This window comes from Ochlerotatus camptorhynchus, unplaced genomic scaffold (assembly GCF_037179485.1).
Source record: "Ochlerotatus camptorhynchus isolate MF236.1 unplaced genomic scaffold, CSIRO-AGI_Acam_v1.1 ptg000087l, whole genome shotgun sequence".
In the NCBI taxonomy this organism is placed as follows: domain Eukaryota; kingdom Metazoa; phylum Arthropoda; class Insecta; order Diptera; family Culicidae; genus Ochlerotatus; species Ochlerotatus camptorhynchus.
This window is the reverse complement of record NW_027040577.1, coordinates 3056037-3071935: the sequence shown is the minus strand read 5'-3', so window position 1 is coordinate 3071935 and position 15899 is coordinate 3056037. Positions and strand designations below refer to the sequence as shown.

At 37.3% G+C, this 15899-nt stretch overlaps 1 protein-coding gene across 4 annotated transcripts in view; it reads left to right on the top strand.

Annotated features, from left to right (window-relative positions):
* Nucleotides 1-15899, top strand: part of C15 — a 107021-nt gene that overhangs the window by 23177 nt on the left and 67945 nt on the right. For 2 of the 4 annotated variants that reach the window (XM_065218492.1, XM_065218490.1), the window contains exon 3: nucleotides 10043-10138. The exons of the other annotated variants lie outside the window; for them this stretch is intronic. In XM_065218492.1, the coding sequence (XP_065074564.1) occupies nucleotides 10043-10138 (96 nt within the window). The remainder of the gene's footprint in view (nucleotides 1-10042; nucleotides 10139-15899) is intronic. 4 annotated transcript variants of the gene reach the window in all.

Sequence of the window (15899 nt, the reverse complement as noted above, 5' to 3'; positions counted from 1 at the left end):
TACACAAGGACAAAAATCCTCCAAACTCACCGGAGCTGCGCCCCATCGAAAAATTTTGGGCAATCGTTAAGCGAAATCTCAAGGACACTCAGAAAAAAAAAGATGAAAATGAGAAACAGTTCAAAGCAAATTGGCGTTCAGCATCAAATAAGGTTAATACAACAGCGGTTCAAAATCTGATGGATGGTGTGAAACGTAAAGTCAGGCAGTTTTGCATTTGTCAAGTCGAAATCCTAATACAATAATATTGCTGTATTTAGTAGCCGTTGAACTTCAAAAAGAAATAAAGTTTGATCATTTATATAATAACATAATAAGTGTGCACTTAATTATATTTGACCAATATTTGACCATTCCACCCTATATGAGCACTAATGAACGTATCTAGGCTTCGGAAAGAGGGGTAGTAGACTGTTAGTGGAAAATGCTAATCATGACATGATGATAGTATGCCACCTTTTTGTTACAACCGTCAACAACAATTCTCTAAACAATGTTATCAAAAAACAAATCACTATCTGTCAGTTTTTGTAATGTAAAATGTTTTAGTAAAATGTGTGTAATCTTGCTGTCGGTAGATATATTATTTAACATTAATCGGTATTTGTTTGGGCTTGAATGGTAACTCCTTTCTAACAAACCCTACCCTTTTTAACATTGTTATTTTTGAAGTGCATTGTTCCAAATGAGCTTATTTTGTCATTTGTAGTTAAAATATGTTTTCTTTTAATCAGTTTGAATTAAACTGAAAACCATCCACGACAAAAAAAATATGTGACAACAGGACAATTTTGGTTAAGGTATACCTAATGAATGTTAATATTAAATTTAAAGTGTACATTAGGTTGCTTCATTTAAAAAAAGTAATAAATTTCTGATTGCCCACCCTCCAGTTCGATTCATAACCCCAAAATAAAGGGTGTATTCGATAAAAATAACACACCGAAAATCTTCTGTAACATTTGAACCGTATAAGAAAAAAAACCTGAAAATTTTAGTAAATCTTATTCATAGTGTATTGTTTACATCAGTCAAGTTTCATAGTTATTCAAACAGTAGTTCCAGTCTTGTCGTCGAAATAAGAAATTGTCCGTTGTACAGCTTGGAATTGCAAATACAACTGTGTCTCGTGTGATAAGAACCTTCAAGAAGCATCTGAGTGCCCGAAGAAAGGAAGGAAGTGATCGTATAAGTGGTGCAACAGATCAAGAACCGTCCAAACATGTCAATTCGAGATGTCGCTAAAAAGGCCAAGGTGTCTTGTCGGTTTTGTGCAGAAAACCATGAAGCGTCCTGGGTTATATGTGTACAAGGTGCAAAAAGCCCCAAACCGGAATGAAAAGCAAAACATCACTGCGAAAACCTGCGCCCTTGCGTGTTGCAACGTGATGGATGACAAAACTTACGTCAAAGCCGACTTCCGTCTACTTCCTGAGCAAGAATATTTCGATGCCAAGTCTAAGTTCCATTTTCCGGAGGATGTTCGAAAGAAGAAATTATAGAAATGTGTAAAGAAGTTGCTGATCTGGCAGGCGATTTGCGGATGTGGGGAAATAAGCGCTGTACTACAGGAAATCAGGTGGACAAAAATAGGAAAATTGACTTTTTCTGACTCAGATTCTGGAATACTCTATCAATAGTAAACACTTTAGCTAAGAAGTTCCCAAAATTTTAGGTGTCTAAGATTTGTAGTTTCAGAGATATTCAACTCGAATGTTGAAAAAATGCTGAAATCATGCACTTTTTGCTTTAAAAACAAGCCCACATTAAAATATTTCTTTATAATTTATTGAACAGTTATTCCTGTGTTGTTACATACCATTTGAAAGCTTATTAAAAGACCTTTCAATGAAAAGACAATATAATACGAAGGAATAATTAAAAAAAGAATTACAAAAATCTAAAATGATGGATATAACAAGAAAAACATCAAAATTATGTTATGTTGGTCAGCCATTTTTCCCCAAACATTCCCAGGTCATTTTATGCTCCATAATAAAGCGTTTTGAAATATAAACATTGGGTGATTTTCATGTAATAACATTATTTTCGCGTAATAGGGGAATTTACGAGAGACAGTCTAAGCAGCGTGCATGCTTCTTTTTACATTTTCTCGTTCTCACGCACACAACTGAAAACCTTGTTTGTTTACATTCTTTTTATGCCTGCTGATTTATGTACTTAAATCGACCTAAAGGGTGTCCACGATGAAATTGCCACACTATGAAATTGCTCTAACTTTTTAACCGTTGCACAGTGGTTCAAAACCCCCCAAAACGTGCGTTTTTTTATTTTTCGGTATGAAAACAACATTTCAAAAGGATGGTGTCTTCAGAAGAGTTGCAGAATTTTCAAAGGGCTATCGTTTGGTGCTGAGATATTGCTGATCTATCCACCTAGAAGGGCAGGGCAAAATTAAAATTTTACAAACTTGCTCAAATCATGTTGGTGTCTTGAGCAAAGTTGTAGATTATGTCAAATTAAACAACTTTGCTGAAGACACTAACTTCGTTAAACGATTGCGTAACGAGTTACCGAACGTTTTCTTTGAATGACCCCCAAAAAACAGTTTTTTTTTAATTACTTTTTTGGACGCGATTTTATCAACAAGGTTTGTCCTAGAAAGTTATTTGCAATTACAAAACACACATTTGACCCGAAGACACTTTACCTCTCTGACCATAACTGTCAAAGTTATAAACAATATTATAGTCAAAATACGCATTTTTCACGTCGACACACCATAAAAACCGGCAAAAACCGGCAAATCAAACAGTTTCCATTCGAAAGATACGCTTTCAAACTACAAAACACCATAGGTTTTATCTTGTTCTGTAATGTTCTTCTATTGATTTATCCTCATTCAAAGAGGAGCGTATTTTCCTCATACAGCATTCCGGTTCTACCTTTGGTCTTCAGTTTGCCATCCTACTAACACATTCACATCTTTATATAATACACAATGTTTACCGAGTTTATGTGAGAGCTAGACAAAAATAAATTACAGTTTTTGATCAACCACGTGCTGCTTAGTTTCAGTTTGTTTGTGCTAGCAATTCGTACCGTTCAGTTTATTGTGTTAGACGATCTTTATCTTAAAATCTAAAATGGAGTCCAAAAAGATGTGCAACCTTTCAGGTACGTAAAAATAATAATATTGATACTTCCATTTTGCTGTATACCTAAAATGCAATGTAATTTGTTAACACAGAGGGTATTGATAGACGGGATCTGTTCCTCTCCTGGAAAGAAGCTAAAGGAACGTTAAAGACAAAAAGCTCTGCAGTTACATATAAAGTCATAGAATTTTATAGTATCGATACGGATCTTATGCCGGAAATTCATTCCGAGGTGTCAAAAATTACAGAAGTACTGTGCAAACAATTCAAGCGTCTTTGGATTAAACAACACCGAACGATGACCCATTTGTTCGAACAAAACGTTAGGTTTTTTGAACGACCATTTGAATTACCCAAATCTATTTTAATGCAGCTTCCGTGCTCATCGAATGAATCAAAACGCGGTCGGAAGTCATTACCATTTACTGATTGCTCGGAAAGTGTCAAAAGATTGAAGACGTCTGAATTACATGCTGTATGAGAAAAATACGCTCCTCTTTGAATGAGGATAAATCAATAGAAGAACATTATAGAACAAGATAAAACCTATGGTGTTTTGTAGTTTGAAAGCGTATCTTTCGAATGGAAACTGTTTGGTTTGCCGGTTTTTGTCGGTTTTTATGGTGTGTCGACGTGAAAAATGCGTATTTTGACTATAATATTGTTTATAACTTTGACAGTTATGGTCAGAGAGGTAAAGTGTCTTCGGGTCAAATGTGTGTTTTGTGATTGCAAATAACTTTCTAGGACAAACCTTGTTGATAAAATCGCGTCCAAAAAAGTAATTAAAAAAACTGTTTTTGGGGGGTCATTTAAAGAAAACGTTCGGTAACTCGTTACGCAATCGTTTAACGAAGTTAGTGTCTTCAGCAAAGTTGTTTAATTTGACATAATCTACAACTTTGCTCAAAACACCAACATGATTTGAGCAAGTGTGTAAAATTTTAATTTTGCCCTGCCCTTCTAGGTGAATAGATCAGCAATATCTCAGCACCAAACGATAGCCCTTTGAAAACTCTGCAACTCTTCTGAAGACACCATCCTTCTAAAATGTCGTTTTCATACCGAAAAATAAAAAACGCACGTTTTGGGGGGTTTTGAACCACTGTGCGTTGGGTAGAATTTAATGAAAATTTGGATGGATTTAGTTCATAGTGTATTATTTACATCCTGCAAGTTTTAAAGTCCTGTGATCAAAACTCGCGGAAATGGAGTCGAAAGAACAGCTCGTGCGTGATAAAATCTTGCGCATTCATCACGAGAACAAGGATCTCTCGCATCGTTCCATCGCTAAAACGTTGGGAATCGCGAATTCCACGGTGTCGCGAGTGATTAAGTGGTTCGAGGAACGGTTGACCACCGATCGGAAGCCCAGAAGTGAAGGAAAAAGTATTCCGTACAACACCAAAAATCACAACCGCGTAGTTGGGGCCTTCAACCGAAATCCGAACGCCTCCGTTAGGGATGTGGCTAAGAAGCTGCACCTAAGCCGAACTTTTGTCCAGAAGGCCAAAACTAAGGCTGAGCTTCGAACGTTCAAGGTACAAAAGGTTCCTAATCGCGACGAGAAGCAGAACAAGTCCGCCAAAACCCGTGCCAGGAAGTTGTACCTCAACATGCTGACGAAAGTTGAATGCTGCATCATGGACGACGAAACATATGTGAAGGCTGACTTCAAACAGATCCCCGGCAACCTGTTTTTCACGGCCAAGGATAAGTTCAGCGTTCCGGAGCATGTCCACACTCAGAAGATGTCCAAATTTGCGAAGAAATTCCTGGTTTGGCAAGCCATCTGCACGTGCGGGAAGCGGAGTGCACCTTTTGTGACCCAGGACACGATGAACGGACAGGTGTACATAAAAGAGTGCCTCCAGAAGCGGCTGCTTCCTCTCCTGAGGGCCCACAACGTCCCAACAATCTTCTGGCCGGATTTGGCCTCATGCCTACTACTCCAAGGACGTGCTGGAGTGGTATGCGGACAATAAGGTCAATTTCGTGCCGAAAATGTTCAATCCTCCGCCCCATCGAGAAGTACTGGGCGATTATGAAGCAGCACCTTCTTAAACGACCTAAGGTAGTGAACACAGTCGAGGAACTGAAGAAAGTATGGGTTTACATGCAAAAAACGGTTGATTCACAGGTTGTGCAGAATCTTATGGCCGGGGTTAAGGCCAAGGTGCGGGCATTTGCGTATGGACTGTAAATAAAATACGAGTAAAATGGTAAAATGAAGTTTAATAGTTATTTCTCAATCCCTGAAAATTTGATGGCAATCGGATGAAAACTCGAATTTTGCGAATCAATTTTGTGTGTGGCAATTTCATCGTGGACACCCTTTAATTGTCCAAACTAGTCTATAATCGTTTTACTACGCTCCAAACTTCCCAGGTGAGTGGGATGATTGTTGGCAGCTTCTTTTTCTTCGGCAGCCTTTCTATTTCATTTACGTGTTAACCGGTTGTCCTATTATCGGCACCTCTAAATTAGCTGTATTATGTAAAAATCTAGCATGACAAATTTTTTCAGACATCAAAATGTAATCAATTTGTAGCTGATTAACCAAGGAATCGTTTGAATACATCTAACAAGATTTTCTGCTGGGATAATTCAGTGCCATTACCGTTTGAAAATGGGTTGCCGAGAATAGTCGTAGGTTCCGAAGCCAACATTTACCCTATTTTCAATTTTCACGATGAAACTGATTTGTTATATTGAAATATGTTGTTGAACAACGGACCTAATTTAATTGTTGATATAAAAAGCAAAACAACACGACGTATAAAGAATGTATTGTGATGGTTCTTATATGATCATTTATATTTATACCTGTTATTTGTGGGCTTTATTGTGTATCATAGGTAGAATAAAGCATCTGCTACCCAGTATTAATACCTATCATTCAAGACTTCTTGGAATATTAGCAGAAGAAGCAGCAGAAAGTTTTCATAAACAGTTTGAAAAATATCGAACTCACCATGCTAGAAAACGATCCAGGGTCGAAAATTTACATGATGTCGTCATTCGGGCAATTAATGAATCAGATCCATTCATTAGTACCATTTGAATGGAGAAAAGAAGATAAACAAAAAAAGCATTGAGCTATCCCGATATTGTCAAAAGTTTTATGATATTCGAAGATTCTGAAAACTGCTCAACTGTTGGAGATGATAATTTCAATGGTTGGAAGAATTTATGGAAGCTGTCGGCTAAGTTGAAGAAGATTTTTCAAGTGATAATATCAGTGCCGATAATAAAAAATGTACAATATCGAGAAAACAATAACAAAAAAGATTGAAATAAAATGTATACCTCTTCTCCCAGTTATTTTTTTAGTCACTTTAACACTCTTAGGTCATTCGTGACTTGTCCGGGGTGATATTTTAACTCGTAACTTTGGCGGTACTTATTTCTCACTCATTATGTTACCTATGAAATAAACTAGGAAAAATAAATATAAACATTCATTTAAATGGAAGCTATCTTGTAAAATTTACAAAAGTTGTCCGTAAGTAAATGTTAGTGAAAAAAAAACTTGAAAATATTATCATTAAAGATCAATAAAAAACTAAGCCCTTATCAAAAGTTGTTCGTGAATCATCGAAATGTGTTCCTCGTCACTTAGTTAATAATTACAACCATTCAACATCTTACATTGAAGCAAAAATTAAGAAAATATTTTTGTCCGCCTGCTTGTATGGAAATTTCTCATAGTGCACTCCCTTCATCACTTCCGGAACAATCAATGTTTCGATTTACACGGAAGAGTGCCTTAAGAAGCGCCTCTTGCCATTCATAATAAAGCACAAAAGATCAACTCTGTTTTGGTCTGCCACTACGCTCGAAACGTGTTGGAGTGGTACCGAGCCAACGGAGTCAATTTTGGTGTTTGGTTGTCATGACAGTGATCAACAAGTCGTCTGGCACACATTAATCTGTCAATTTACCCTATTTTGACAATTTTTCCAAATAATATATTTCTTAATCTGCTGTTAAACTGATCAAAACAACAATAGGCTTTTTTGGTCATTTCCATAGCAACAACATATTTAAATTTTTCAACATAGTCGAAGCAAAGTTAGAGCGATATAAGTGATTTTTAAAATCCTTCCAAAGTAATTCCCATACAAACTTCAAATCATTGGCGCGACCACTAAATCTTCATTAATCTTTACCAATGTTTGCACAGGTTCATATTTTGGGGTTATGAATCGTTATGGTGGGCCTATCAGAAATTCATCTCTTTTTTCAAAATGAAGCACCCTAGTGTACATTTATATAATAGATAAGGTGATGATATTATAGAATTTATAGTTCCGTTAGAGTACGGCAGTGTGAATTTTGTATATCTAGCATGCAGAATCATAAGGGCCTAACTGTAATAATCGATTATCTTCTTAGATTTTCTCTTTTGTTTTGCTCGATTTGATTAACATTTCTCGGTGCGTTTGATTTGTTCGATTCGTACCGTCATCAAAAATTGCCCTTTGCTCATTTCAACTTCTATATATAATTTGTACACTGCCATACTCTACCGGAACTATCATTTCTATACATTGCCTTATCTATCATATAAATGTTCGCCTTAAGTTTGATATTAACATTTATTCAGTGTCTCCCTCAACTTCGTAATCATAAACTTCACGCATGAAGTAGTATAATTCTGATTAGTAAAGTATAAAACGTTTTCAACATACAGCCACAAAATGAAAAATTAAAATGGCTTAATTGCAAAATAAGTCAATTTTCTTAAAAAGAAAAAGAAAACTAAATTGATTACTTATTTCATCGTGAATGGATTTCAGTACATTCAAACCCGATTGAAAAAAAATATGTTTCGACTAGAAACGAGCAAAATTACAGCTGATGTGATTAATTGTAATGTAAATTATTACTGTTTGAAAAATGGTAGTCGAATAAGAAGCGTTTTACTAAAATAACACAAGCTTCATGCAGATTAAGCCCATCAAACTCAAAACTATACCTCTGTGGGAGAATTGAATCTGATCAAAAGAATTTCGTTCGTTATGTGCCTCATGAGGAGACAGCCATTATGACTGCCACAGATTGTAGTTGGACATCACCTAATAATGTATTGCTGATATATGTTTCATCAGCATGAGAAATCATGTGAAATCAGCACACCAAAAGGTGCCGTATTAGAGTAAAATACCACAAGGGCGAATATGAATGCAATAACTCTTCCACGAATTGATTGGAATATTATTAAAAACAACTAAGAGTCCAAACAAAATGGTTTAAAAAAAAAACAGGAACATGACAATGGATCTCTCTGTATGCAGCCGCCGGTCTTAATTTGATGTCGTTTATAATTATAAAAAAGTTGAAGTAAAGCAGACGACTGGAAAATTACGACTCGGAACAAAGAAACGGATGGTTGCACAAGAACAACACGAACCGGACAAATGAGTACAGAAATGAAACATGCTCGAAAAATGTAATAACAAGCCGTGTGGTGATGTTTACGTATGTCAGTTAAATACAAGGAGTGAGAAATGGCTTCTGGGCGTGTATCAATTCTTGAGAAAATCGTAGAAGGGAATGCCATTTTCTTTTGTTCAAAGTTGGTCTCTACCGCCTTGATGTACCGAACGTTGTGACGATTAAGTGTGTTGAGAAATGGATGCACTGTTATAGCACGTCTACTAGATTAGATGTAGTGACAGTATAACGGTGCATACGCGAATCATTCTAGATTGACCAAGAGGGTCTCGAATTTAAGATCAAATGCGAACTCTTCAAATGAAAACCCCTTAAAACAATCGATCCGTTTCATTCATTAAAATCTAACATCTCCCCGAGGCACTTCCGAAAGGCGACCGCCGGTCGCGACGGTTTAAATGAACCTCACGAAGAACACGCATTTTATCACGAAACAACGTCCATAAATCGAGTGCTTAATAAGTCGTTGTGCTCGAACCCCGACATTCCACAGTGGTCCGGACGAAGTTTTGTTCTTTTTTGTTTTGTTGGTCAGTGTCAAGAATATCATTTTAAAGCACATATACGAAACAGGTTTTCCGAAAGAACGGACATAGCCATCACACCCGCGAGCGGAGGCCCTCGAAGATGATTAATACCAATTTAATGAAAACGCATCGTCCCCGGTAGCTGATATCAAATTAATTTTATTACAAAACAGAAGCCATATCTCCAGGCGTAGAGGAAACGAAATAAATCGGTTTGGATGTGGCGCCTTCACATGCGAATAATTACTGCAGAGAGATCTCATAAAACAAATCTTTATAGAAATGTTTTCTCAACACGTACTAACACACGCCTTGATTGATCTCATCTCTATCTCCGACTTGGATCCGAAACATTTAAGATCAGCTGAGACTATCATCTTTTATGGGGCCTTTAAAAACAGATGACTGCGTGCTGCTTTCATCTTCAACGGACAGTTGCGGACAAACAATTAAATCTAATAGCTTTTTGCCGGCGGTGGCGACAGACATACGCGCTACGTGTATCAGCCGTGTACATTTCTTTTTTTTTATCGACGTGGTTCCATACGCAGGCATTCGTTTTTTTATGAACGATAATTTTATTTTATGAAACTTTTGAACGACTCTTGGTCACCGGTTGCATGAGCTATGAACACGATAGTATTGCTGCTAATAATCTGGCTTCAAGTAAGCTTTCTGGCCTTATGAGGATAACATTATATAAATCACTTTTATTCGGGGTATAGGCATGATGATATTATGACGGTGTCGACTTGTCCAGAATTTCAATTTTCAATGATTTTTTATTTCGGTGCGCAAAAATAAAACTGTTTTTAGACTTGAGTATTTGCCCAAAAACCTTTAACAACTTGACTGAGGCAAAAACAAAAGATATATTTAACAAACTTCAACTTTACAACTGCCCGTTTTTATGATATATTTTATGATTTCTTGCAGACATTCACCATTTAAACCATTCAATAATTCATATCGTAAACAATTGTACCAAAATGACTAACGGAGACTTCGGAAGTCATTTGACATCTAGCGAAGGTAAGAGATAATCTATAAATTACAATTTTATTATGTAAAATTATCCTTCACCTCTTATGGCTGATTTTTAATAAATAAAACTTAGACAAATTGATTCGTGGCCGGTTTCCGTACCCATATAAAATTTTAAGCTAATTCAAAATCATTTAATATTTAGTCTGGATTGAATAATTTCATTTGATATTTAACTAACAAGACTCATCGAAGCCACGTCGCAAAATTCATAAAATATTTTTGACATGTTTTAAAACCAAGATCCGGCATACTAAGCACAACTCGCACTTTCAAACGAATTTGATAGAAAAATTAAATGTTTCTACTAAAAATGACTACTAAACTTATTGGCCTTGTCGGTTATACAGTTGGATTTGATAAAGAGCTACCAATTGTATATATTTTCTTTAAAATAACCCTGTTTCATAATTTCAAATCCATCCTAGAGTGTTTGATCTCATTTCCGCCCTACTAAGCGCAACTCTAATAACATTTGTATGGTTATGCTGCTAAACGACGTGTTCAGGGTATGATCCATACCATTTGTGGAATTTTTCTATCATTTGGGTTATCGTTTGGGTATGTTATTTTTTATTATTCGGGAAACTGCGCTTTACCATTATTTTTCGAACGAATGTGATAGAAAAAATGGAATAATTCTGCTTAAGATTACATCTAAATTGATTTACCTTTCCAGTACGTAAAGAATTTGATAAAGAGTCACAAATTGTTGAGATACTGTTAAAATTAAACAGTGCTTTTGGATTCCAAATTTGTCCTACGAGTTTCAGTTCCGTACAAACGCATTGAATCACCATTGGATTTTCTTCGTCCTAGGGAAGAAGGCAGAAAAAATGGATTCGCTTGGAGCACTTCTTTTGCTTTTGAGAACAATTGGTGTAAATATAGGGTGTCCCAGAATGTCTAAGCATGATTTTAAAAAACGATAACGTACAGAAAATTGAATTTTTATTTCGTATTCATATTCTATATAGTATTCTCTTACAGTTAAACGTAGAAAATTCGAGATCCGAGCAGTCGTAAGCCAAGGAGCGAATTTTAGATCTCACGCTACTCATTAGCTTCTGCACAGATGCCTTTGCAACAATTTTGAATACTTTTTTTTCAGTCTTTCACAAATTTTGTAATTTAATCCGCTGCCTTTATATGCTTCCGCAAATATGCTTTGGTCAGGGCCCAAAAAGTTTCGATTGGCCTGGTTTTAGGACAGTTTGGCGGATTCATCTCCTTGGGTACGAATTGGACTTTGTTGGCTTTATACCAGGCTATCGTGTCCTTGGAGTAATGAACCGACGCCAAAACAGTACAGAGGCGCCATGTTTGTTTAAACACTCACGCACGTAAACATCGGTTGTTATTGTCTCCGTTGTTACAAACGGTTTGGAAAGCATACCACACTTACAAATGGCTTGACACTTTATGTGATGAACTAGCCTACGGCTAAAAATCACAAAAATAAAGAAAAAAAAAAATTGCTTGACATCATAATTTTTTTACATTTTTTTTTTCGACTTATCCGCGTCGTCAACACTTCGGCCATCACGAACGGTGTAGTGCTTCTTATACGCCTTTAGACCCATTATTACCTTGGCCCGCTGGACGTTACTCTTCGAGGATCCCACTTTTTTAGCCACGTCTCGATCCGAAGCACTTTTCTTGCGAGTGAAAGCTTGCACGATTTTTCGGTCCAGATTTCGGTCAACAGGATTCGGTTAACGTCCAGATTTTTACTTGTCCTGGAAAGTAAGGGATAGGGTGCTACCGTTCTTGGATGTACTAATTATTAAAGAATCTACTTCACTGGCATTTGAAATCTACAGAAAAATACGAAACGAGTTATACCAAACACTTCCAACCAACACTTCTCATGAACATAAAGTGGCTGTTTTTCACCTAATGATTCGTTTACTAGATACTTTGCCACTTGGTGTAACAGGAAAGAAAAAAAAGAGTTAGATTATATATTTGAGACAGCTAGAGTAAACGGATACCCAAGAAAAACCATCCAGGCTATAATTGAAAAACACAGAAACAACGAATACAAAAGATCATTGACTACATTAACATCAATAACAGAAAGCCTACGACAAGTATCTGTAGATTACGACTATAACTTAACCAGACTATTACGAACAGACTATTGTATTCGATTTAGGAAAAGCAGGAATGTGTGACAAAATATACATAGGACAGACAAAAAGTACTTTAGACACAAGAACATTTAGCGGAAGTGACAAAAGCTACTAAGGACACGGAAAAAGGTATCCATTACCATTTCAAATCCAAAGTGGCTGAATATGTACCGGCACACATCTACTGACGAAGGAGGACATAACAATTGTACGACACATTACAAGCAAAGACTAGCAAATTTACTAAATAAGAACCAAATAAATAAATACCTGCCTTTTTATTTAGACTATTTCCTGCAACGCGGAGACAACCACACATATGCTGAACATGCTAACCTGCAAGATACACCCCTTACAGATAGCGTTAAAAAATGATAAAAAGAGACTTTAATCCTTAAAACAAAGAGATAGCGATTTGTGCAGCAAAAATGTGCAATTTTAAAGCACTTACAACTTTGTAGAACATTTAAAAAATTGTAAAATTCAAACTAAAAAGTTATTTTTTAAGGGGGTACTACCGTTTGTACTTCATTTCCATCCTAAAGCTTCGTCCACTTGAGATTTTGAAAATTGACGAGCATGAGCATGAGCATGATTGACCGCCCACGGTTGCTACTCTGTTATTGCCACACCAGCTGTAATTACACAGAGAACCAATAGACGCTGCTTGGGACTAGCAATCATCCTCAATGTGTAAAAACTGGTGATCTCAAACTAGGCAATACCAGCGCCGGCCGCGCCCGAACACAGGTCAAGAAAGGAAGGAGTAGGAATGTGTTGACGTGACACTCGCTTTGATGAAAGCCGAGAACACCTCTGCACTTCCACGAGAATCACTGGGATATTGGGTAATAGGGTTGGGTTAGCAGCAGGGTTCGTTTTGGTAAACGATAAGCTAAATTGATGTCCTAACCATCATATAACGCAAAGGAGCTTGGGATTGAACCCACGGTCTTCTGCTCAGTAAGCAAAAACGTTTGCCACTAGGCTGACGAGCTCCTATTTAATCATCGAGGTGCTGTTATTACCATGTAGTCATGTTAACAAATAAAACGATTGAACAATCTTGAATGTGGATGGGCTTGAGATTAGACTCATGATGTTCCGCTCAGTAAGCAAAACCGGTTGCTCTAAGGCCACCGAGCCCCTCATATCACATTATAGCGTTACTCAAGTTTGTATAACTATGCAAACCCGGCACCGACGACACCGAAAAGTTCGATCTTACCATACATTTTTAATATGAAAGGACCTGGGACCGTGTTTTTCTGCTCAGTAAGCAAGCCACTGCAACCGACGATCTTTGAAATCCTAAAACTAAAATCTACGAAAGAGTACTTCATTATTATCCACTTTCACGCGACGTTCAATGTTTCGATTTTCTCTTTACGCATGGTTCAGGCAATCATAACAAGCTATGACCGACGTGACGATAGTTTAAGACCTGGTTAAACAAGCTATTCAAATGAAAATTACGTTCTCGTGAAATTTACGTTCTCGAATTTCACTTGGCATATAATGAACAACAGAAATACGCGATAATTCATATTTTCAGCGGTTGGTGGTTAATTTTAAATATACTAACGGTACTACCTACGACTACGACGGCGATTACGACAGCGACTACGACGGCGCCTACGACAACGAAAACATGGAGTTTGTAACTTACCATTTGTCTAGGATAAAAAACCTTTGCCCGGCACTTAGACTGGTTCTTCATGACCACTATCTGTCACTGTTTGCAAAATATCTGATAGCAATTACCTTTGTTGTAATACTTCCTGTATTGCCATGGTCATCTGGGAGGAGGGTCGCATCTAGTGCTTTCCCCAGGAACCGTTCACGGCAACCAGCTACCGCCCGTCCAGTCTTGGGCGTATCCAGCGAGACCCACCTGAAATGACTAACGAATGGAAGACTTTGACTACCCAGCCATGCAATTGAGGAGTCTCATTCTATTGCGCTCATCTTCTGGCACCACCCAGGGGAGACTTGGTCCTGTACCCAATGCTTAACTTATCTCCATTCCACTCAGCTACTCGCAATTTCTTGCGATATAGTGGACGGAATATTATTATATGAGACAATTCAATGCAGACGTCTTTCCAAATTTGGAAGATCGACAGGTAATCGGTGAGTTACTACGATAGTTGCTATTCAACAACTCGTCAACGTCCCATCGTCAACGCCAGCTATGAGAATTTTCCATTGCAGACGCCAACGAAATGACGTCATCGAGCTATCGATCAACTACCCTGGTTATCGCCTGGTACCTTATAGCACGATGCTAGGAGGCGAACCGGAAGAATCGATGAGCTACTTCCCCCCTTGAGATTTTGAAAATTGACGTCTTCGACAAAGTTTCTAAAAATGACTTCATCTATTATTTTTCCAATAATGATCATCAATTTTCACAAGATATAAAAAAAGATATACCGAAAGCTACAACAAATTTAAACAGTACGTTTCAGTGCTTAACCTGTAAAATGTCTACCTTGTTTGACTCTTATTCCTCTTCGATCCTTGTTTGGACCCTACCCGAGGTAATCCTGCTTGGCCATCGACTTGGAAAATTCCTCTTCAATCCTTCGGATTCTTATAGTAACCTGCTTGGAAGTCGATTTGGAGAAACTTTCTTCTGCCGCCATGGCGACTAAGCGCAAAAGAAAAGGACAATCGCTTAATCCCTCTTCTGATTAAATTCAATTGAGCAATCAATTTGATATGCTTCTGGATGATGACAATAATCCATCATCCAGGCAAAATTCCATTAAATATTCCCGGCTTAGTGCCGAAAAGGAAAAGGTTCCCCTTATTGTTGTAACCACTTCCGATTTCCACTTTTCGCAAGTTGTACTTAGTTCAATTTAAGTTTTCACTTCAAATTAGCCGTCGGGGTGAATGCCGTGTATTGGCTGAAACCAGGGTTGCTGCCACTTACTTGCTATAAAAAATTGTTTTCGGATCTATAAAATTAGACGTTATTATGATATTTTTTACTTGAAGTTAAAAGAAGAGGTTGTAAAGTATGTGTTTAACACATGAAACCTGTCAATTTTGTTTTCAGAGCGTCACAATAAGCGAATTTATGATTCGTGAGTGTTCACTCAGAGTGAGCGCTCGCGAGTCGTAAAATCGTTGATTGTGACTATCAGAAAGTGAATTTTACTGGTTTTATGTGTCAAACACTTGCCTCTGAACCTGTTGTTGTATCTAAGAAGTTCCAAATAGCATTATAACATCTAATGATTCCCAAATTCCTGAAACCTTGGACGGATTCAAACATCTTCTCAAGGACCTTACTGAGAAGCAACACACATTTTTACTTACGACAGCAAAACTTAACGTCTTTTCAAGGTTTTCTTGAAAGGTCTGCCCAGTGGTGAATCCCTGGATTAGATCAAAGATGAATTCACTAAATTACTTGAAGTTGAGCCTGTCCAAGTTATCAAAACGAAAATGAAATCCCGTTCTGGCGATTCACGCAACGAGATCTCCAATGATTTTTATTTAGTTTACTTCAAGTCTAGTGAACTAAACAACCTTAAGGCCTAAGGAAAGCTAACCTTATGCTCCATGTCCGAGTGAAGAGGTAACACTTCAGGAAGACTGGA